Source organism: Aythya ferina (genome assembly GCF_964211825.1).
Source record: "Aythya ferina genome assembly, chromosome: 1".
Taxonomy (NCBI): domain Eukaryota; kingdom Metazoa; phylum Chordata; class Aves; order Anseriformes; family Anatidae; genus Aythya; species Aythya ferina.
The window spans coordinates 169,005,885-169,030,288 of record NC_140296.1 but is presented as its reverse complement, the minus strand read 5'-3'; the positions used below and the strand labels follow the sequence as shown (position 1 = coordinate 169,030,288).

General features: G+C 47.8%; 1 protein-coding gene across 1 annotated transcript; it reads left to right on the top strand.

Moving 5' to 3' along the window:
* The first annotated feature begins 1,062 nt into the window (after positions 1-1,062).
* Positions 1,063-12,728, top strand: KCNMB4 (potassium calcium-activated channel subfamily M regulatory beta subunit 4). The gene is made up of 3 exons (XM_084492060.1): positions 1,063-1,482; positions 6,292-6,419; positions 12,136-12,728. The coding sequence occupies exons 1-3, from the start codon at positions 1,141-1,143 to the stop codon at positions 12,302-12,304; spliced, it is 639 nt and encodes a 212-aa protein (XP_084348186.1). The 5' UTR covers positions 1,063-1,140; the 3' UTR covers positions 12,305-12,728.
* Positions 12,729-24,404: the final 11,676 nt, after the last annotated feature.

The window sequence follows — 24,404 nt, the reverse complement described above, 5'->3', positions numbered from 1 at the left end:
CCCAGGGCAGATAATCCCATCGCAAGCTGTCCCATCCACCCCCGGAGGGACTCAAACTAGGTCAGATGGGTTGGTATATATATATTTTTAATAATATTTTTTCTAGTTTACTAATTAAATATTGTATTTTTATTTTTTAAATTGCGATTATACTTTTTTTTTTTACTTTTTTTACTTTTATTTCATCTGTTTTTTATCTTTCTTCTTTCTACTACTTCCTCTTTCCTTTCTACTTTTTATCCATTTTTTTAATTTTTGTGTTAATTCTTTCTTCTTCCTATTACTTTTTTCTCTTCTCCTCTCCTCTCCTCTCCTCTCCTCTCCTCTCCTCTCCTCTCCTCTCCTCTCCTCTCCTCTCCTCTCCTCTCCTCTCCTCTCCTCTCCTCTCCTCTCCTCTCCTCTCCTCTCCTCTCCTCTCCTCTCCTCTCCTCTTTTTTCTTTCTCTTCTCCCTTTTCTTCTCTTTCATCTCTTATTTTTTCTTTTTTTTTTTTTCTCCATTCTTTTCTCTTTCTTTCCTCCTTTTTTCTTTTGTCTTCTTTCTTTTCTTTTCTCTTTCCTTCCTCCTTTCTTTTCTCCCTTCTTTTCTCCTTTCTTCCTTTTGTTCTCTATTTTGTCTCCTATCTATTTCTTTTCTCGTTCCTTTCTGTACTCTTTCTCCTTTTTCTCGTCTCTTTTATCTTTCTCTCCTTTATCTTCTTTCTTTTCTCCTTTCTTTTATTCTCCTTTCCCCCCTTTCTTTTCTCCTTTCTTCTTTTTGTTCTCTATTTGTCTCTTTCCTATTCCTTTTCTTTCTGTTCTTTTTCCTTCCTTCCCTCATTTACCTTTCATTCTTTTTCTCCTTTCTTTTCCCTTTCCCCCTTCCTTCTTTCCTCCTTTCTTTTCTCCTTTTTCTTCCCTCTTCCTTTCCTCTTTCCTTTTCTTCCCCTCTCTCCTCCCTCATTTTCCATCCTCACCATTTCCACTCGCTCCTCTCCCTTCCCTCACCCCCCTCTCCTTCTCCCCACCCCTCCACTCCCCTCTCGGGGCGGAGGCGTGCCGGGGGCCGTGCCGTGCCGGGGGCCGTGCCCGCTCCGTGCCGGCGCAGCTCGGGGCCGTGCAGAGCCTCCCCCGATGGCCGCCGGCGGCAGGCGGGGGGGGGGATGGCTCGCAGCCGGGCGGCGCACACGGAGTACACGGAGGCGGAGGACAAGAGCATGCGGCTGGGCTTCCTGCTGATCGCCGCCGGGCTGCTGTCGCTGCTGGGGCTGGGCTGCTGCTGGCTGCGCCCGGCGCTGCAGGAGCGGGGCGGCGGCGGCGCCGCCAACTGCACGGTGCTGGCGGTGCGGCAGCTGGGCGAGCGCTTCGCCTGCACCTTCTCCTGCGGGGCCGCCTGCCGAGGCACGGCCCGCTACCCCTGCCTGCAGGTGCTGGTGCGCACCTCCCGCTCCGCCAGCCCCGCGCTGCTCCACGAGGACGAGCGGCAGCTCCGCTCCAACCCCAAGGTGAGCCCCGAGCCGCCGGGACCCCCCTCCGAGCCGCGGGGCTGGGGGCGGCGGCGAGGGGCCCGGTGATGGAGGGGAGGTCGTGGGGGGGCTCTCGGGGCTGTCCCGGAGCTGTTAGTCAGCAAAAAGTGGGTGTGTGCGTGTCTGTGTGTTCGTATCTATCCCTGTCAGTGTGTATGTGCACGGATATGTGTTCATACCTACCTATAGAAGTGCGTATGGACACGTGTATGTGCTCATATCTATCTATATAAACCTGTATGTGCACGTACATGTATTCATATCTATCCCTATAAGTGTGTATGTGCAGGTATACATGTTCATATCTGTCTATATAAGCATCTATGTGCGCATATATATTCGTATCTATCTCTGCAAGTGTGTATTTGAACATATATATGTTAACATCTATCTCTATAAGGTGTATGTGCACGTATATGTTCATATCTATCTCTATAAGCGTGTATATGTGCCTATATATACACATCTATCTCTATAAGTGTGTATGTGCACGTATATGTTCGTATCTATCTCTATAAGCATCTACGTGTGCACATTATATATACACACACACTCTCACACACGTCTTGACCCATGGCCCCGAAACCCAGGGGGTCTGCGCTGAAGCCAGACTTCCCTCCCTGCTCATTTCATTCTTAAACTTCTGCATCGCGCAGAGGGACACGGGCCGGGAAGAAGTTGCAGCTTCCAGCACGCCCCGACAGCGTGAAGGCGATGCGTGCTGCTTCTTTCTGTCTTTAGAGGCAGTAACTTCACCCTGCTCTCTCCTTTTAACACCGAGTAAAGTCTCTCTTGGCAGCCTTCCACCCGGGCGGAGGAGATTTCGCTAAGTAGTTCCCAGAAAAACAGAAAATCCCTGTCCCCAGGAGCACCCAAGCCCAGGTGCGATACCGGAGAAGCAGATTTTGGCTCTCCAACAAGAGATGTGGCCGCGGAGCAGCGGGCTGGCCCCCATGTAGGGGCCACGGTGGGAGCGGGCTCACGTGTCAAGGCTGGGACACCCAGCCTCACAGCCTCCACAGCCCCGCTCACACCTGCGTGGCCCTTGGAAGAAGGATTAAGTCAGCTCAGGGGCTGCGCGTTGCTTTTTTCCCCACGTTCAGAAGTCAGCAGAGCGGGAAGCAGGACGGTAAATCTGACAGGATTTGGATTAAGCTGTTGGCACGGCTCAGACGCGATGAGCGATGAGGCTGCAGTGCTGGACGGCAGCAAAGCGCTGGCCCGGGAGGGAGCTTTGCAAACTTTGCCTTTCCCTGGGGCTGGGGCTGTCAGCAACGGGCAGGGACAAAAAACCCAGCATCCAGCAGGGATGGGTGTGGGGTGCCCGGGCTGAGCATCTCCTGCAACCCTCATGGGTGCGGCAGGGGGTTTCAAGCAGTTCAAGGGTTGTTTAGGTCTCATTAGGAACTTATATCCTGTTAAACCAAGTGAAGTATGTGTAGCCGGTGCTTTAGTTTCCTTTCGTTCCCTGGATTTAGCATCTGTCTAGCCGGGCACTGAGAGTCTCCTTTTTATTTTTGTCCCAAGGTCTCGCCGTCTTCAAGAGCTTTCGGGATTTTATGCTAAAATAGATCAGTCATAGCAACAAGCCAGGAATCTGATGGATTTAATGATCTGGGTCTGATACATGCTTATGAACGAGTGCTTGAGGAGCCTTTTAACCCTGCCTGCTCCCCTCACCTTCCTGTAGCACGCTGGCTCGTGTTAGTGTGATTAGACATACAGCGGGCTGATCAGCTCCCAGACAGAAGGAAGAAAATACATATTTGAACAATTTTGTTTTGGAGGGTCTTAGGATTTTCCATTCTGTTCAGCTGCTTCTCCTCCTGGGGTGGCTCTTTGTGCATATTTCAGGCCCCTCGCAACACCCAACTGTGCTGCATCAGCTGCTAGCTTCACTCCACCAAAAAAAACATCCCCAGTGTATCAGACTAAAATTATTCCACTTTCCGTAATAGAGTGGGCTGGTGTATAAACATACACATGGTGGTTATCAATCTGTCTATTCCAGTGAGGGCAGGCTGCAGGAAAAGACTTTTTTTTTTTCCCCTTGTGTCCTAAGACGATCACATCGCTGTACAGCCCAGGATTCATTTAGCTCTTAAAAGATTATGTAGCTGGGTCAGAGTTAATCCAGCAATGTATATAAAAAGCACTGCACACGATTACATTTGTGTTCAGTCTGAGCGATTTGTGGATTTCTTTTTTTTTTTTTTTTGTCTCAGAGGAAGAAATTTCAGCAGGGCCACGGTAACCTTTCTTCAGCTGCGCTGATAGCAATAATCATTTCCGAGATAAGGCTTAGGGGGGATTAATTGCGAAGGCCGTGGAGCGAGATGGCAGCACACACAGGGCGTGCGGGGACCGGGCTGAGGGTCAGCTGGGTGAAGCTGTGGTGGAGCACGTCACCGCCACCAAGATCTGCTCTCTCGCTCCTCAGACTTCAGACTTTTCGGCTTAGACTGCAACACCTAGGTCTGTAGGATCAGCCTTTTCAGGCTGAGGGTGTCAGGGTCACGGCGAGATTCCTGGCTCCAGATGGCCTCTGTCTTGCCCAGAGGGGTCTTCCTGAACTCTGCCGTTTTGTGTGGCTCTTCTCGAGGGCTGCAGAGACTTGTCTGCAATCCAGTACACTGTGCTGCTCCTTCTTCAGGTCTCAAGCAGGGTTTGCTTGCTGGGTTTGTCTGGTGGCAGAGGTAGGTGAAAGCCAGGCGTGAAGCCAGCACCGTGAGCTGTGGGGACTTACTTTTTTGTGCTTATGAATGAGCCCCTGCTCATCTCCCAGCGCTGCTCCTCACCAGCAGGGTGGTCACAGCAGCGCTTCCTTGCTCCCAGGCCATGAAGATAACCCAGAAACCTGTGGAGATACCTGCACAAGTCAGGAGGAGCTCATACGTTGCCTGGAGATGAGGAGTTGTGTGGTGTTAGTTCTAGTGGTGTGTTGCACTTTCTCAACAATACTTATCTAGAGCGTCTTTATACAAGCAGATAAATTAGGAGCTAATTATCACCCTGCTATAGAGGGGCTCAAGTGGGAGGACATCATGTTTGCTTCATGCCTGTGTTTGCTTTCTTTACGGAAAGGGTTGTGCAGCATTGGAACAGGCTGCCCAGGGAAGTGGTGGAGTCACTGAGGCATTGACTTGCTTCTACTTTGGGCCCTGATGTCTGTTTGCACTTGAGATTTTCTTGGCCTCTTCATGTAGTCGACGTCTTCCAGGCTTGAGACAGCTCCCCTCAGAGCTTACCGAGTCTGCCTTCTTTTTCTTAAAAATGTTACTGAATTAGGCAAGAATTAGTCTTTGAAAAGCAAGAAATGCAAACTGGAAGCTAAACCAGAGCTCATACCTCTGTCCCTCCTCCATGGGAGGCTCCAGTGAAGCACTCAGAGTAACCCAGAGTCGCTTCAGGCATCTGCAGGGACACCGGAGGGTGAGCACCTAGCAGCAAACACATGCCAGATACAAAGCTCACAAAAACCTTGGTGTGAAGGTGTATTAGCTGCTCTCTGACGCTGAATTGAACCCTGAGTCATCTATCTAAACAGTGGCTTTGACTGAAGAGAGAATATTATCAGCCTGGTACTGATTCTGAGCTGTGTACTTGGGACTGCATTTGAATTGCATAATAATGTTATTGTTGTTGCGATATGGTGTAGGAGGTGCACCGTGTACCAATAGATCCTCTGAAAAGGTCTCCACACTGTTAGGCTGAGACATTCAGAATAAACTTAGGTGCTGTTCTCCAACTTCTTTGTAACTTTTTAAGAAAAAACATCAAAGTAGCGTAAGGTGGGGACTGCTCCTTTCTTTGAGATGGCCAGTCCTCGACAGGTTCAAGCAATGAGGTCCCAATGATTTATGGCAAGTCCCCGTGTGTTTCCTTTGTGTTTTTCCCGTGAAGATAGTTGTTCCTGTAGCTGTTCCTAAGCCTGAAGTTCAGAACGGGAATACAGTGGTTCACCAGGTCATGAACTTTGTGGAGGATCCACACGACATTTGGGGGACGTGGAAGGTCTCTGAAGGATCCAGCTAAAGTTTTGCCAGCAGAGAAGTGGTAGTCTTGCTGCCCGTGCTTCATGTTATGTGGGGGTAGGTTAAGCTGTTACTCAGCTTGTTCGCAGGGGAGAGACTGCCCTTGGTCTCCTTGGGCTTTGCAGCACATGTCTGAGGCTGGGATCTGCACCCAGCGCGCTGTGTGCTCAGCTTTTGTTGGCTTCTCCATGGAAGAAGCAGACGCTGAACCTTTGCTGAACTGGGGCTTTGAACAGTCTGTGCTTGTTACCCGTGTCATAACAGTGGCTGAATGAGTGTCTTGTGCCAAGAGATATCGACTAGATATCAGATATCCTGTCATCTGGGATTTGCTGGAATATTTATTAGCATGGTGTTAGTCAGAACTGGTGATTGTGTGTCCCACTGCAAATGGGAAGTGCTTCAAACCCAGTCCGGGCAGCTGGTAGGAGTACTTCAAAATTAAACGATTGCTCTTACATTCATTGTGCAAAAATAAGGAAAACCAACAAACACAGCAGATGTTATGTGGCAGGTTGCTTTGATAACAGAACAAAATGTGATAAAGCCTTTATTTGGTTTGTGAACGCTGGCATATTCTTTTCCGCTACCTGCAGGATGTAACCAGTGATTCAAGTAAAATTTCGGATTTGTTTCTTTAGAGCTTGCACTAATTATTCTTTGCCCATTTCAATAATTATGGGGAAAATGCAGAGAAAGTGGTGCATCGTTACTGAGCGCAGAAGTAACTCTGCTCTCCCACATGTGTTGGCAGTGTTCGTACATCCCTCCCTGCGCCAGAGACGATCAGGAGAACTCAGAGAATGTCACGTACAAGCAGAAGTACTGGAAGGAGAAAGTGGGCTCGCAACCCTTCACATGCTATTTTAACCAGCACTTGAGGTAAGTAATCCACATCTGCATGGACGGATGTGCTTACACATCTGTTTAACAGCTGTGTATGGGTTCTGTCTGAAAAAAATGTGTCTATATACAAATGTATGCCCATACACACGTGTAGTGATGTGGTTTAGTGCGTAGTGCTTGGCGCAGAGCTTTGCAAACTCTGTTGATGAAAAGCAACAAGGAAAGTGAAAAAGGGCTTTTACCACTTAAAGTAAAAATGCAAAACTCTAAGGAAAGTTTCATTTAAACATGGCATTTTATGGCAAAGTACACGTTGGTTTTTAACACTCTGGTGGCAACTTTATGGCTTGGATATACATGTAAATGTTCATTCCCTCAAAGGAAGGGGCTGGAAGAAAAAGGGAGACAATAAATAGTACAAACCAACTTGGGAATTGTGTTCAGAGAGGATTAATTAATCGGATACATTCAATAAATGTTCACAGAACTGTCAGTTTTCATACTGCTTGCAGAGTAGAAAGTTGTAACTGGAAGCATCACCTCTTCTGTTGCAATTCTTCCTTTTACTCCCAGTGCTGATGGGACTTACACGTGCACCAGGGTCATAGCTGGTCTCCTCCCTTCAGTACATGGGATTAGGAAGGAGTGCTCTTGCCTGTCTTCTTCTGGTAGTGATGTGCTGGGAAATAAAAGGTGATGTGGTGGCTGGAACTGAGTGCTACCACGGTGTGCGGGCACACTGGGAGGAGTGTGGGAGGACAGCTGTGGAGGGGATCACAGGTCCATGTAGACAGGGAGGTGGAAAGATGATACTTAGGATCCTCAGACCAGCCCGGGTTTTGAGGGGTTTAGACTGGTGTCCCTGGCTAGCTCTTGGCAGAGGGGAACTACCAGTGCTTTGTAGCAAAAAAAAAAAATGCTTCTTACGGGAGGGGTGAAGCATTGTCTAGAGCATAAAGAGACTGAATCTTAGGGCACCCGGGGCAGTGGCATCATGCCTGGCAGCGCCCTTGCTGGGACACCTTTGGTCAACAAGCTGCCAGTGCTCGGATCTGCTGAGCAGGAGCTAAGCGATGGCTTTGGCCCCACTGGGCAGGCAGCCGCTGTCGTGGTGAGCATTTGTAAAATGCCAATTGTGCAGCACTCAGGCAAGTTTTTTTTTTTCCTTATATTTGCCGCATCCTATATTGTTCAATGTTATTGCCAAATGTTATGGCTGCCTTGAAGCGCTGCCTTTTGCTGATTGTACAACAATTTATATATGCTAGAAGGGAGGCTAACTGCCAGAGATACTTGAAGATAGCCTAAGCTGAAATGTGCACACCATCCATTTTCTTCTGGAGACAGGAGCGAGCTTCGAAAGATAAGTTTTGCTAACTAGAAAGGTGTTTGCTTAGGTGTACTGCTGGAGCTATGATAACTAAGGAGCTTGCCAAGCAGGAAAAGAGGAAACAAAAACAAAGCCAAAAACAAACTGAGGGAAAATTCTGTTCACTTCAGAATAGAAATGTGCACGTTTTCTGTCAGCATTTTAGTAACTGTGTGGTGGAGCTCACTGCTCCTTCTCAGTCTGTCCAAAACATATACAATTATAGTGGCAGGTCCCTTAGATGGAGTAGTATGCACAATATTAATGTTCTCTTGAGACAGTAGAATAAAATTCTAGGTAAGTATGAAGGTGATGAATTAACATTGTCTCCTCTTCATCAGACTTAATTCAGTAACACTGTCAGGATTGTTGCCGCGTGTGGAGCTCGCTGTTGGGCGACTCGTCTCTTCAGCTTGGTGGGGCACATTTCAACAGGCTTGTTTGAGAGGAAGAAAGTGATGCAATTAGTACGGTTCAAATTTAGACAAAAGGGGTGAGAAGCAAGCTTGGCAGTTTCAATCATTCTCTGTTGATATAAATAGCAAGGCCCAGCACAACTTGCTGCCTGACATTTAGCTAAGGCAACCAAAGCACGGCTTAGGTTTTCTGGCTCTCTGATGAAGGTGCCAATCTGTTGGCACGATGATGCTCCGGCGTGTGGGGAGAGCTGCCCAGCAAGAACCAGCTCCCAGTGTTGCAGAGCACAAAAGAAACAGAAAATTCAGGTAAAGCTCTCAGGTTGCTGCAAAGGTTTGAGAAAGCACTGAGCTCTGGCACCTCAAATCTCCCATTGAGTGCCCCAAGGGGTCTGCAGTCCCGACCACGTGCAAACAAGGGTCACATCTGCATGTCCTGGAGTGGGAGGTCTGAGGGAATGGGCAGGATGGAGCAGATCCTGTCACTTGGCATCACGGGAAGTTCAGACTGGACATTGGGAAGAATTTCTTCATGGAAAGGGTGGTCAAGCATTGGAACAGGGAAGTGGTGGAGTCCCCATCCCTGGAGGTATTTAAGAGACACATGGATGTGGCACTAGGTGGTGTGGTGTATTGATGGAGCTCAGTAGGTCAGGTTGATGTTCTTGAAGATCTCTTCCAACCCAGATGATTCTGTGGTTCTGTGATTAATTTCTTCAAGTTACAGGTGACATTGATATCAATTAAAAAGCAATAAACAAGGATCTTTGTCAGCTCAGACCCCTCAATCTCATGCCATGCAGAGATAGACAGAGCAACATATGTCAGTTCATTTATTAGTGGCTCATGTATGTGGCATCATTGTTCTTCAGCTCTGGGCTCATGCGTGACAGCAAGAATGCACTGTGGTTGCTTTGCTGCAGAACAGCTTGATCCCTTTCAGTGTCTGCTGCAGGGTGCTGTACACAAATTCATGCCAGATCTGAAGAGCAAACACTATTTAGCGAGCAGTGACCACCTGCATGGTGTCGGGTCTACCCTTCAGGCTATTTATGAGGGAATAATTATCTGCAGAAGCCGAGGGCGCTGTGGCCATCGGGCTGCTCATCCATACAGGGTGGAACAGAAATCTCAGTTTGCCTTGGTACACCACACAATTTTCTAAATTAATTCCCTGCAGTCAGATGACGGCATTGCTCTTTTCTATTCTTTCTTTCACTGTGTGGCCTGCGGAGCTGTTCTCAGGCCAGAGAGGGAAAGGACATCTCATCGTACAGCACCTGGTCAGGGCCAGCGAGGCTGCAACCCCGAGCAAGAAGTCTCGCTAAAAATAAGTGCTGCTTTCACCTTTTAACAATGAAAACAGATTTATACTGTCCTTGTCTCTGCAGGAAAAGGGGAGGTATGTTTTCAGTTAATGTAGAGACTTTAGTTGTGGTGGTTTTGGGTTGTTCAGTTGTTTGGGTGGTGTTGGGTAGCATCCATCACTGTCTGCAGCACCTCCAGGGCTTGGTGGCGTGCACTGGGGAAGGACGAGCTCCCCCTCACTCAGTAATTAAAATCCCCTGATTTTCACTGGGAAAATAAACATGTTTCCAGGCACAACACACCTCCTGGGGCTTCATCATCACTGCCTCCAGACCGGGGGAGTGATGCTGGGGGGACTTCCAGCAAAGCCACATCCTTGTGCAGTCAGGGCTTCCCCCAGGAATGGAGGCACCTTCCCTTTTCTGTTTCCCTTCACCCTTCCACCATCCTCTTGTTTTCCCTTCCCACTTGGTAGCCTCTGCTCTGCTCTCCTTGTTTCTACTGCCAAGAGCTATTGCTTTAGAGGTGGAATCCAGAGATTGCAGCTACATTTTTCTGCTCCTTTGGTCCACATGCACCATTTCTGGATGGCTGCAACATTTTCGTTCTGCTGTGGGCCTCCGAGTCATGGGCAGGTGGTAAACACCAAGAGGCATATTCTCCTGACAGCTACCTCTGGGTGCACTATTCTGATTCAAAAAACTTGCAGGCAGCTCTCTTGTATTAATCACGTCCCACTGTGTAAGCTGTGGAGCAAAAGCTGAAGGTTTTTGTACCGGGAGAGAAGGATGGGCCTAGCTCTTGCTGGGCCACGAGGAGGGTTGGTGCAGAGCTCTGCCAACAAGCTCAGGGTATTTGCTACAGGCAGACTTCGTTCCTTATCTTCAGTGTCTGCTGCAGAATGAGTTGTCCCAGGGATTTTTGCAGACGCTCTCTGTTTGTGCTTCCAGTGCCTGAGGACAGCTGCTTTGACAATGCGATGTCTGAAGAGGTGCTGTGAGCAGCTAACAGGGAGCTGCTGCCTACCTTCCACAATCTATGAATTAAACAGGGACTCTTGCTGCAATAACACTAATCATAACATACATCTGAAGGCAGCCTTCATCCCGAGACCTCACTAACACACCTCTTCTCCAAAAGGGAAACCCTTTTAACTGACTAAGCCACGAGAGTCACAATCCCACCTGCAAGGAGAGGTTGGAATCCATTACTGCTGTCACATCAAATGCTTTCCAAAATCTCTGAAGATTCAATTAAAAGGATATCTAGGTCTCCCTAACCACACTTTCTTTTCTTTAATCAAATCCAATTTTCTATTTTGTTTGCATGCCCTTTGTTTTTAAACTCTTTGATTAGTACCCACTTTAAAAAAAAATACTTAAAATTCAATGTCTCTTACAAGTTTGGAGCCAAGAGGATTGAATGCTGTCTATTTATGGTCTCCTGGCCAATTAGCACTCTGTAATTCACAGGTGATGATACAGTAAACAGGAGGGAAGCAGTATTATGCCTCCTGGGAAAGGATTTCCTCTTTGGGTGCTGTCATTAGTTTGGTATAGACTGGTGAGTTTGTGCACATCACACTAATATTATTTCATTCAAATTGCGGTCTCCGCATGTGCCTGATTATGTGTCTGGAGGATTTTGGCTGAGCAGACTTCACATGCTCCCCTGTTGAATACACCTGGGTTTCTTTTGATCAATTTGTATGTAGCTGAGTCTCAACTTTTATGTAGACGAGCTGCTCATGATCAGAGACTTACTCTGCTGGTTCCTACACAAACAGAGATGTGCTGTGCCAGCATCTGCCTATTTGCGGGCACCTCCCTTAATTAATTTCTCGGTGAGGCAAAAAGGGGCTAATAGCACAGTTAAACTGCAGGGAAAGCAGACAGAGCCAGAGCTGAGGAAAACCCACCTGCAGGCGTCCAGACCAGCTTCCCAAGCTGGGGGAAGGCAGGTGGACAGCTGGTCTTTCCGACATTTGGGCCGGCTGAATTGTCAAACCTCTTGAGATGCCTCCTCCTTGCTGTTCTCCTCCTCCACCCTTCCCTCTGTTTCCCTTTGGGAATGTGCACATCACTTACTTATGTGTTTGTGTGTTAGCCACCCCTGGCAGAGGCGTGGGGGCAGGTCCTTAGGGGGGTCCCAAAGTGATTCTCCACCCAGGCTGGTTCTCCACCCAGACCCAGAGCACAGCCAGGGCTCCCTCAGGAGCCTCCGTGTGGCCCCACAGACACGCCAGGGCTCACAGCTGGGAGGGAAGCTTTAATTGCACTTTGAGTTCATCGGGTGGTGTCTGGGGCCGTTTCAGGTAGGTTTGTGTAATTGCTGTCTTATGGAGTGTTTTTTCAATCCGCAGTGTGATATTATATCTCTTTGCAATTACCATGACCCCAGAAAGACCTAAAGTACCAGCGCTTTTTTATTTATTTCTGTCTGAATGAACTTTTTGGTCTGTAAGCACTGCAAGGGCAACATCCTCGCGGCCTGCCATGGGTGCTGATGAGGCAGGCCAACCGAGGCGGTGAGCGGAGCCCAGCAGGCCGCTTTTAATCACACCCAGCGCTGCTGCAAACAAGGCGCCTTAATTATTTTCGTGGCAGGTGCTTTCCCCTGGTGGTGACATCAGGCGGGTTTTCATCTCTTCCCGTTGCAGGCCGGACGATGTCATGCTGAAGCGCACCCACGACGAGACCGTCCTCCTGCACTGCTTCCTCTGGCCGCTGGTCACCTTCCTGGTGGGCGTCCTCATCGTGCTGCTGACCGCCTGCGCCAGGAGCCTGGCCGCGAGGGCGGAGGCCATCAAGAAGAAGAAGCACTCGTAATCCGAAGGGCTCTGAGGGGAATGGAGAAGCTGGGCCGCAAGTCTCACACAGGGAGGCCCAACATACCGCGCGTCCCCAGCGTCCCGTCTGGTGGTGGAGCTGCTCTTGCCTGAGGATAAATCCTGGGAGACCGCCCTACAAAACGCCAGCTAATTGCTTCTTCTGCTATGGCAGTAAATAAGTATATGCTACCAAAAAAAACCCTACTCTGCACCAATATGCTGTGCTCTGTTAGTCCTCACCAGCAGCTGCCCGGCTCCTAGCGGTACTGAGAGACAGTTTCTAAAAACCCCCGACGTGGCTCATTTCATCTCTGCAAAGTGATCTTTGCTACTGTTTAATATCAACTATTTAAAATATTTCCTTTATGATAGACTGTATTTCCAAAGTAATAAAGGTTGGTTGTCATTTTTTTTTAACCTTCGTTTTGTGTTTTGTTTTCTTTTTAAGAAAAGTTTTGGGACAAAAATATCACTGTGCTGATTTTGTTATTTTTCATGGAGTAGAAGAGTATCACTTTAAAACTCAAACTTTTCTTCTGTCTAGACAGAATCCCTCATCATCACCTCACATCCCTCACCATCCCACACATATTGTGAGGAAACGTAAAAACCCCTCAGAAATATTCGCCCCCCCAAAAACAAAACAAAACAAACAGAAAAACAAACAAACAAACAAAGAAAAAAAAACACACCTGAATTACTGGATAAGGTGATTAAATACTGGATCTAATTTCAGTGCTTCAGTGGTGTTCAGTCCCTACAGCTTCTCTCACCCCCTCTCGGTTGCCCCCAAATGCTCTCTGGCCCTAAGGAGCAGACATTTTGTTGGCGTGGTTTTACCTCAATGTGTTTCACCAGCGACTCTCCCAAACAGCAGGGTGCCCGAGCACTTCCTGAGGGCCACGAGCCTTGGTGTCACCCATGCCACCGGGCTGTGGGTGACAAGGGAAGGACACCAGCACGACGGGGCCCCCAGCCCTGCCCCACTGGAGCTCTGGATCTGTGGGCTCACTGCCTGCAGGGCTTTCCCTGCCCCTGCCCATACAACCAGATTTGCCTGACCTCATCCTTGGGGCACTGCAGGTGATTTCTGGAGCATCGTCTGGTGCCCATCCCTACCAGGATGCCTGTTACTTAGAGGTGCCATCTCGGCCTGCAGAAAAGACGGGCAGAAAATGTATTGCCAGGGAAAACAGGGCACACAGCCTGGCGTGTGCGAGTGTGCCGACGTCTCACGTCTTCTCAGCGTGGCCTCCCTGCATCCTCTGTGATTCTGAAACATTACATGCATTATATGTGTGTGGTTTGGGGATTTTTATTTTTATTTTTTAAAAAAGCCCCCAAATTTAAAGCCCCTAACATTTAATAGGGGCAGTTTTGTGTTGTGTGTAAGCAGTGCCAAGTTCACCTCCTCTGTTCCCTATTGGTAACCTCTTACAGGTAAGGGGAATGGCCATGGCTTTCTGCATGTGTGTGTCCTGTGTCTTCCTAAAAGAGAAGGAGCAGTGTGGTGACACAGATTCATCCAGACTGTCAAGCCAGTAGCTTGGGGTTTACAAATCCAGATTAACAAAATCCTCTCTGTCTTTCCTCCAGAAGCTTTTGTGCGTGAACTGGTTCTCTAAGCAAAAGGCAAGAAGTGCATTGAGTTCATGCAGCTCACCCAACTGTAAGTTGTGTCTTTAAGTGTGGTAGGAACACGGTTTTCAAGGGCCTCTGGAAGTCAGTCATGGCTGCAGGGACAATATTAAATCATTCTGCAGAGAGATTAACATCACAAGTTAAACATCTAAATTGGCACACGAAGTCAGGCTGTACCCATCTCTGCCAAGCGGGTGTGTGATGCTGAGAAAAAAATCCTAAAATTCACTCTTCTGTCACAGCCTGCACTTTGTTGATTCAGAAACGTCTTTCTAATCCCCATACTTGGTGGAAGCTGGGGATTTCCTTGCAGAGGATTATACACTGATTTCCCCCTTGGCTTTGTGTATTTCCAGTTTTTGTGGCATATTCTCTGAAGTGTATCGACAGCCAGCATGTCTGCTTTCTTCAGAGCCATCCACAGAGTTGCCTTTTCCATTTTATTCAATATTTTTGTGCTCTTGCTTTGAGGAATTTTGTTCCGTCATGCTCTCTGTCGCTCAGCTTTAGCACGCCCCGCTTTCTCTTTCATGTGGTGCAATTAAATCATTTTGTTGACACAGCATCTTTCTCTGCTAACATCTTAGGCTCGTTTTAGAAGCAGTCACTGGAGCGTTGTCTGTCGAGCAATTTGTCCCTGCGGGGACTGCAGAGCTGCTCCCGCTGCCACCAGTGTCCCTAGACCCCTGGGACCAAGGCACTCAACCCGCACTGGCTGTCCCCTGTGAGCGCAGGTAGAAGATGTGAAAGGGGAAAGTTTGGCCGGTGCTTAAAAAAACTTTCACTTTAGGGGCTGCTTGAAAATGCAAAACTCCTTTAAATCGCAAAGTCAACATCTGAGTGGGTCTAACACAACACCAGATTGCCTGCTAATGGCAGAAATGTGCTGCGCAAGCCTGTTTGCTCAGCACTGCGAATGCAGGAGCTGGACACTGAGATGGTGTTTCTGCTCAGTTTCGCCTAAATGGGCAGAAATAAATATTTTAAAGACAAGAATGTCCGCATGGAAGAAGACACCTGGAATAAGAAAAGTGAGGACAAAACAAAACAAAACTCAGGTGATGGCTTTTATTTAATTAATCAGACAAAATGAAGCACAGCAGAATTCCTTATGATGAAGCTCAGTGTAGCCAGTGAATAGTTTCTTGTGGTCTCTGACAAAAATCCTATAGCTGGAGTTAGAAACAAATTCCGTGTGTAATATCTCTGGGAGTCAAAACCCACCTCTTCCTCAGCAAGGAACAGCTGCTGCTCCTCCAGTAAATCCCAGTCAGAAGCAAAGCCCTCCCCTTTCCGCCCTCTTAGGGGTTTTCTGCGATGATACGCGGAGCTTAATCTTTGCTGCAGAAAGTGCAGAAAGCGTGATTGAGGAAACCTTAGAGGGAAGATGTGTGTGATTCACCACGCTGCCTTGTCAGGTCAGGGCCCCAGCAGACTAATCAGACCCAAGCTGGTGCCTGCGAGACTGCACGGTGTTGGTAACCTGACACACAGCATGTAGCACACATGTATGTAGCACAGACAGCAATCCGTTTGAAATTACTTTCCCAGAAAGGCAGTAAAAGTTACTTGAATCACCTTTTGAATCACCTTTGGTATTGCTTAAAAAAAAAAAAAAAAAAAAGTAATCCGCCCGTAATTTAATTTAATGAGTTAATGCAGTGTCAAACATGAACCCGCAACCTATAAATTTTCCGTAACATTTTGGCTGGCAAACTGTTTGTCCCTTTTCCTACTTGCATGCCAACTGTCATTCACTAAAAGGAGCAGGAAAAAATCAAATGTTCAGCTCTTTTCTGTAACTGCTTGTTCAGCAGACCCCAGCAGCTGGTGGTGGTTTCTGGGCAAAGCACTTCACATGCCCGGGTGTTTTTTCTCCTGAACAATCATGAAAAATTGGCCTGATACCTAAGGAAAAAAACAAATTCTGGAATTAGCTAGCTTGTCTGGCTTTTGATGGATTAATATTCATTCCTCATTGAAGCCACTGAGGGTATGCTGTGAACCTACAAGCATCCAGATGAGTGGATCCCAGCAGCCAGCGATTCTGCTGCGTTAAAAGCAGGCAGTGTCCTGTGAACTTTGCTGCTCCTTTACAGTCAAACTGGAGACTAATGGAGACATACGGGAAGCAATACACCACAGGGAGCATTTTAAATAATGCCTCGGGAACTTATTGAAGAAATTAATTTATATCAGGCTGGCAACAAGCTCAGGGAGACTGAAAATGGGCCGAAGAAGTGTCAACACAAAGCAATAATGAACTGCGAGATGCTGAGCGCAGGTGTGGGGTGAGGAGTCTCAGCAGCTTTACTCGTGATATGACATGGCAAGGTAAAGGGCAAATTAATTGAATTTTTAAAATATGTCAGCTCAGGAGGTTTATGAGCAGCAGTTTGATGGGCAGAGGAAGCAAAAGCAAAGATGAGCAGCTAAGAGCGTTATCAGAAGATTAAAATGTCTTTTCTGTTTTTGAAAAATACCAACTAGTAAATGAGGATGGGAGGAATACAGCAAATACTGGGGGGAGAAAGCTTCTTAGCAAGGAGAAATGTGACCACAAAGCTGCCAGGGGTGATGCCGCTCAGCAGCGTGGTGCAGGAAGCGCTGAGAGCACCTGCCTGCCCTGATGCCCTGGCCTTCTCTTCAGCAGCTGCCACTCAGTGACTTCTTGGGGAAACACAGGGCTGATGTGTTGTTTTTTAGCCTGTTTTGCTTTGTAATCGAGCAAAATGGCACGCATTAAAAGGAGCGTGGCCAGCAGGTCAAGGGAGGTGATCCTCCCCCTCTACTCTGCCCTGGTCAGGCCTCACTTGGAGTACTGTGCCCAGTTCTGGGCTCCCCGGTACAAAAAGGACAGGAATCTCCTGGAAAGAGTCCAGTGGAGGGCCACAAAGATGATACGGGGCCTGGAGCATCTTCCCTGTGAGGAAAGGCTGAGAGACCTGGGCCTGTTCAGCCTGGAGAAAAGAAAACTGAGAGGGGATCTCATCAATGTGTGTGAATACCTGAGTTGTGGGAGACAGAGGGATTTGGCCAAACTCTTTTCAGTGGTTTGTGGGGACAGGACAAGGGGCAATGGCCACAAGATGGAGCCCAGGAAGTTCCACACCAACACGTGAAAGAACTTCTTCACAGTGAGGGTGGCGGAGCACTGGGACAGGCTGCCCGGGGAGGTTGTGGAGTCTCCTTCTCTGGAGATATTCAAGGCCTGTGTGTGCCTGGCATGGCACACACGCTCTGGTTTCACCCTGCTCCTTCCTGCTTGAGCACCCTTCTCCAGACACACAAATGCACCACACCGTGCAGTAGATGTTTACTAATCTCATCGTTATTCTGTATTCATGCACACTGAGCTGTCTCTCTCAACAATTAGCTTTATAATGATCTAAAACAGTCCATACCAACTCACATTCCTCGTAGCATTGTTCCCCTATCGCTCTCTAACACTCCAGTTACACTTTCAAGGTTGCTTTTATTGATAGCCAAAACAAAAAGAGAAGTGACGGATTGATTAGTTTCATATTTATTTTGCACATTAGAATTCACTGTTTTTTTTTTCTTTTTTTTTAAATTCGATGTACATTCTGTGCTTCGCTAAATAACCTTGAAGACCATGTTGCCAAGTCAAATGTTGCTGTTAGGATCGCTCATTATGGAGCTTGAAAGAGTTCTGATAATTTGGCCCTCTCCATTCAAATAGCAGCTATTATGAAATATGAAATCTGAAGGAAAAGAAAAAAACAAAAACAAAAGCCACAACCCGTAAGAAGTGCTGCAGCCTTTCTGACAATGCGGAGTTCGCTTCCCTTTTCAGGAGAGCTTTCCCTTTTCTGGCAAATGTGCCGTATTAAAATCTGCTCCGTCCTTGGGTGAGGAAAAAGAGGGCTGGCAGCTTGGTTATTTTTAATAGCTTCTTTCAAAGAGGGATTTTAATTGGAGTGTAAGTCTCCTCAGATCCCCAGGAAGCAAGAATTTCTTTTACATGCAGCTGAACTGCTGCATGCGGGAGTTCAGCGTTGTGTGCAGGGTTACACCACGAAACAGCAGCCAAGAAGGACACAAAATGTAGGGATACTACGTCCTTGGTCCCTACCTCTGCTGGTGGATTCAGCATTTCGCCACAAATGACAGTGTCTGCATCCATCCCCTTGCACCCAATGCATGGTGCTGGCATGGTGCTGGCATGGAGCAGCGGATCACTATGACAGGGAAGGCGACAGCTTCTCCTGCCCCTCGCTGCGTTATCCCTTGCTGTTCAACTGAACAATGCCCCCACATTTTGAACTAATTTTCTTTGAACTGCGGGCACTGCGAAACTCATACTTCTGCCTGCTATTCCTTCCCCAGGCATCTGTCATTATTTATCCAGACAGTTTAAACTCTTTATGTCCAATTTATTAGTCTCTCTGAGAACTGCCTCCAGCTTTGTGTGGAAATACACTCAGTGGTGGAAACAGCTGCCAGGAGGGCTCCTCTCGTGATGGTTTTCATTACCAGGATAGCGAGGACGAGGCAGTTTCCAGCATCGTGTCAGAGGGTGGGATCTGAGGACCATGCTATTTTCCTGGAAGGAGGCAGCAGCCCCATCTAGCACAATCTCTTTTGCCATCAAAGTTTTGAGTGAAGACCCATTTAGCAGTGATCCAGCAGCAGATGCAGTGGGTGCACCCCTTTCATTGCTCACATCGATGGAAGATCTCCCGGTCTCCTTCCCCACAGTGTGTGCCATGGCTGGGAGGCAGCAGTGGGCTCCTGCTGCCTGGTTTTGTGCCAGCAGGGCTGAGGACAGCTGCCCCTCACCCCATTGAGTTTATGCAGTGGTCTTACATGACTTAAAACAAGGAGGACAGCAAGAGAATGGGCTTGGAGCATGGGGCCTGCTTGGGATGTGCAGTCACAGTAAGGAGGGAAATGTTGCAGTGAAGAGGAGATGCTTCACGCACGTCTAATGTTTTACTCTCACACAACTTAACAATTTGTTCTTTTTTTTGACCATTCTCCCATACTTTGTGGACTAGGTTTGTCTAAACTGCTTGTTTCAATATCCCACCTTGCCCAAATCCTGTATTTCCTACCTTGGACACTGTCATTGAAGCTTAGTGGGAACCTCACTTAGGGCACACCGACTGGCGTGGCAAACCAGACTGGCCACATTGTTCAGGGAAAACCACTTTTGATTTTAAAATTTAATTGAGTATCATGTTGGAGGCTAAAGGGCTATTCATTTCTTCTGGTTGAAGGCCACTGCACAAGCAGTTTTTGAAGTTCAACTACTTCAAGGCCGATATACCAGCCAAATCTGTCTGCACACTGCTGTGAAAGACTGAAATGCACCACTGTTTTCTACAGCATCTTGCATGCCATCTGTTTCCAAATCACTCTCCTCAGCTGTATAATTTAATTATCAAGATAAGTACTAGTAGAGGGGAAGATGAGGAGATGCAGCTAGGGGAAAAGCTCTTTCTGAAGGCTCTGCACCCCATTTTCCCTTTTGGTTTGAAGGTGCAAAGTGGCATTTCAGGAGCAAAGGAGACCTGACCACATGAACAAACCCCTCAGCTTCCCCATCTCCACACAGGAGGTGTGAGCAGCCAGCAAAGTCCCACCACACCAGGGTCTCATGCACTTGGCCTAACACAGAGCATGGGCCCAAACCCAGCATCCTCCTGCTGCCCAAAGATTTGTTCTCCTTTTTTGTGCTCCTCTCTTCCCCAAGGGGTGTTCCCAGCCATCAGGCACACTCGCAGCTATGAGAAGGCCAGCATTAGACCCACCTTTTTCCAAATCCAACATCCCTGTTCCTTGTGGATGCAGGTCAGGCTGGGGACTGAGCTGGGTTTGGGCCTCTTTACCTGAGGCATCCTGGTGGGGTTGTGAGGGGCAGGCCAGGCTCTGCCACAACAGATCTCTCCCGAAACAGACCAGGGCATCTACCCCTCTTTACCCTTCTACCCAGCTGCAATTTTTCCAACAGAGGTGAGTAACATGCTCTCTAGACGAGAGCAGTAGAAGTGCACTCACCGTATTTTCTGACTTTTCTTCTTTTCCTCTAATTGACTCAGTACAACCAGATGTTTAAGGTGTAATCCCACCAAAGCAAACAGAAATCTGTGCTCCAGAACATCATTAAGTCAAGCATCAGAAATCTTCCCACCTACCCTGGCTAATCAACCACAACATACTTGACACCAGTGCTTCCTTTTGCTTTTTTTCCCCTCTCTATTTTTGCTGTTTGAAATTCTGGGCATTTTTAACGCAAGGTTTGAGCTGCCCAGGAGCTCCTGGAGGGGGCTTGGGGGAGTTGCTTGTTCATCAGGATGTTTACAGAAAATTTGTCACAGCCCAACCAGATCTAATTGTTATGATGTGTAAGAAACAGGCTCCTCAGCTATTTTTAGTGATCCCCAATCTTTCTAGCACAGATCTGTAGGGCATTAATTAATTCCAGTTGTCTGCCAGTTCGGGCTTTCCAAGTTGGGCTCACAAATAATTTGGCTCCAGGTGTCTTTTAGATCCAGTGATAAGATAACAGGAGGCTGGCATTTATCATGCTTGGTGTCTTGAGCCTATCTTTACTGATCTGTTTGGTACTTTGGACATTATACAAGTCTTTATTGCCTTTGCAAGTACCCATATTTTTCTCCTAGTGGTTTCATTACTGTTGCTTTAGTCAGTGACAGGCAAGAGAAGTGCACCCAATTAACACATGGACCTTTCTGTATCTGTCCTTTATTTGCATAACATTTTCCTCCCTAGCCAGGCTGTGCAGAGCATTCAGAGCACCTTCACTTTACTGTCTGCATCTGATTATTTTTACTCTGTATTTTTACAGTGCGGCTCAGTTCATACCAACTCTATTCTGGTGGCTTTACTACGTGCCATCTCCAGCAAGTATGGGCTTTCTTATCCATAATACCACTGGTCTCTTCTTCATCTTCAGGTTTCCTTACTCTCTGTAGGATGGAAAACAAAATTGAAGGGTCTTCTTTCTGTGCTGGCTGCACTAGAGCCTCAAGCCTGGTCTGGGCTAAAACTAGACACGTTTGTCCCACATATACAATGGGAGCAGGAGAGACCTCAGGTTATAGCTGCAACAGATCACTTTTAAAATTGCTAGTAATAAATTTGCAAAGTGGAAACACTTTTTCTTATCTTTGCACCTTCCAGTAGGTGTCTGACAACTCAAACAAATGGATTTGAAATATATCCCCACCCCAATGACTTGTGTGTGTGCTATGCCATGGACAGGGAAGTAATTTCTTACAGAGCCCTTTTTGTTTGCATCTAGTGGTAGTGTCCTGTGGAGCCACTCAATGGATTTGCTTTCATCCCTTAAGAAACCCTTGGTAATTTTTCCACAGCGCTCTGCTAGTCTGATGATCAGTGACTTGACTGTAGCTGCACACCTTTCTCACCAGCTGTGAATTCAGAGCTTCATTCAGAAAACGCTGAGCAGCAAAGCTGTGAGGGGCTGAAGGCCCTGAGGTGGCCCCACATCACCGCCATTTGGCAGGGTGAAGTAGCTCAACTCCTCATCCATCCCAAACATGACCAAGATACAGGGACAGTAATCAGTTTACTTAAGCCCATGGATATCTACATAGGCACTGTAGCTATCCGCCTTGCTATCTGCTTTGTCAGCCCAACCACTTTCTGTGTCTTTGAGGACTGGGGTATGGTTCTTCTGACTTTTGGTTATTTGGGGATGGGCGATCATAGGGGAAGTCTGCCCCAGACATCTCTGTACCAGAAAAGTTTGTGTGTGAGCAGATGCAAACAAACACTCCTAGTGTTTGTTCTGTCTCCAGAGCAAACTTCTTTGGACCTGAGATGCCACCACAGCATCCCTCAGCAAAACATGCCCAGTTTTAAGGCCCGGTGCAAACCAGCCTGGCCAAGACACGCATGTAGAAAAATCATCCATGAGAGCCAGCACATGAAACAGGGCAGCTGGGCAACACCTCCCTCCTGCAGGGGCTCACCCAGCTCACCCTTTCTGCCTGTACCCCATCTTTTAGGCAGGACAGTGCCTCTCCTCAGACAATGGGGTAGCTTGTGGGAGCAGAAATACCTGGTTTCTGGCCCTTTCTTATATTGAGAGGGCTCAGATTGGGTGGCACCCAGCTACCAGCTGTGGCCTCAGCACTGTGGGGAGAGCAAGAAAACTCCGCCTTTACCCTCAGTGAAAGGTATCTGCTGCAGGTCTCCCCTCATTTGGAGCATAAGCAGGACTGGGTGCTCGAACACCAAAGACAAGCAAGGACATGGTGTGAAACTTGGCAGGGATTTTGGCACGAGCGCGGGGAAGGCCATGTACAGGCGCCCGTCCCCGCCAGCGCGGCGTCTGCCAGCAACGCTCAGTGCCTGGCGTTCGGCTGCTGCCCAAGGCTGCGGCTCTCACAGCCCCGGCCGGGCTCCTGGCAGTGTTCAGCCTCCTCTGAGCTGCTTTGCAAGCAGGGCTGCAGCAACACCGGTGGTTTCTGCCCTTTTTGCCCCAGCTTTTCGCCTGTCCCTGCTGCTGTTCCCACAAGCGCTGGGTGCGAGGCCCTGAGGCTCAGTGACTGAGGCCTCTGTGTGGAGGGAGGAAGTGAGGCGGTGCTGAGCCTGGGCACAGCTGGGCCTACTGGCACTTCGCTCCCTCTCTTCGTCCCCTGAAGCTGTGTGCAACCACTGGGAGCACCTCCAGGGGCTGGACACCCTCCTGCCACCCTGTGTGGCTGGGAATTTGGGTCAGAAGGGGGTGTGTGGGGAGGGCAGCCTGCAGCTGGGACCCTCCTGAGTAGGGACCCTGTCTGGTCAGTGACAGCACTCGGGGCACTTCAGCCTTTTTGGGGGCCCGGGGACCTGCACAACAGCAAAGCTGTAGGTGCTGAGCTGATGTTTGGCATGGAGAATTGAATACTTTGAGGTCTGCAAAAAAGCTTCTCCTTGGATTTTTGGTGCCTGCACGCCCACAGAGTGCTGCTCAGCCCTACAGCCCTGGGGAGCCACCCCGAGCCGCAAGCAGGAAGCACAGCTGCCTGTGGTGGAGAGGTTTTTGGAAGACGCAAATGACAGCTAGCACCTCGCTTTGATGTAACGTCAGGCACCTGCAGGTGGCAGACCCCAAGAAGGAGGCCCACACGCCTCTTTATGCAGATAAGAACAGCTACCAAGCCCCCTTGGGACAGGAACAGCATGCCCGGCTTTTGCAACTCCTCCGCAATACGATATTATTTTCGCTAATTGGAATGCTGTTTTTCTCTTTTATGTGTCTTTTGTTGTTGCTGGGGGGTGTCTGCATAGGTCAGGGCTGGTATTTTAAATGAGCCATGTGTAAAGGCTTGGTTAGCAGCACTTTGCATCTTCACTTGTGGCATTTGCTGATGTACTGGTATTGCCAACCAAATTCTGTCTTCTTGGTAAACCAAAGTGTCGGAGACCCTCTGTGTTTCGGTTTCCTTGCTGCACCTTGTAAAACCATCTGTATTTATTCCTGTCTGCAGTGCTGGCCATGTTTCTCCTGCACGGAGATACTAACCATACATTATCTTTATTGCTGCTTTTCTGTGCCTGCATTGGCTTCAGGATGGAGTATGCTGAAGAGGTAAGCTTTTACAGCACCAAGAAAAAATCTAACACCTTCCTCAGGACATATCTAACAACACAGCCTTCAGTACACAGCCTCTCAGCAAATAGCTCACGGTACAATGCGTAACCCAATACATCATTCTTCCTTTAAAACAAACTGAATCACCTTGTTCTAAACACTTTTGGTGACAAATAAGGACTAATGGACACACACAGGACTGGCAATAAACATACTACTGCTGAGCTCCCCAAACCCATGAGAACGCTAATGGGTTTTAAGCATTGTGGAGAGGGGGAGCAGAAAAAAATCTATTTGTTATAAAGAGTGGTTCAGATCTTCAGGTGGTAGACAGCGATGTAGCTCCAGTGCAGTCTTAATTGGCACAACTGCTTTGCAAAACATCTCTAAAATAACAGGCACTCAAGCTCCTGAGTTGCACCATTGTTTCAAATGCACATTGTATAATCCAGACAATTTGTCTGGGGATAAGGGCAGAGAACTTGAGGGGTGGAACAACTGTATCTTTCTGCATGGGCACTAATCCAGACAACAGGCAACAACAGAGCCCCTTTCCCCAATAGGCTGAGGCTTCTGATGAATTTAATGTTCTCTGAAGATCATCTCACTTGAAATCAAACTCACTTATGACCTTTTCTGTGAGCAGCAGGACAACAAAATCCATAATGCAAAGGCAGTCAAACAGAAGACAAAGAAAGATGTGATTTTTTAAATGAATATTTTATTCATGAACTATTTATAAAAATGTGTAAAATACACTCAAATATATTTGATTTGTTGACTGTAGCTAAAAATATAAAAATATACTTAACAAATGCATAAATTAAATTGACAAGAGTAGCACAATTCTGTGTTCACCCAGTGT

Bases quoted from the DNA above. Each gene is read 5' to 3' on its own strand.
- KCNMB4 (XM_084492060.1), top strand. From the start codon at position 1,141: ATGGCTCGCAGCCGGGCGGCGCACACGGAGTACACGGAGGCGGAGGAC. The intron at 1,483-6,291 runs GTGAGCCCCGAG...ATGTGTTGGCAG, and splicing joins AGCTCCGCTCCAACCCCAAG to TGTTCGTACATCCCTCCCTG. The intron at 6,420-12,135 runs GTAAGTAATCCA...TTCCCGTTGCAG, and splicing joins TATTTTAACCAGCACTTGAG to GCCGGACGATGTCATGCTGA.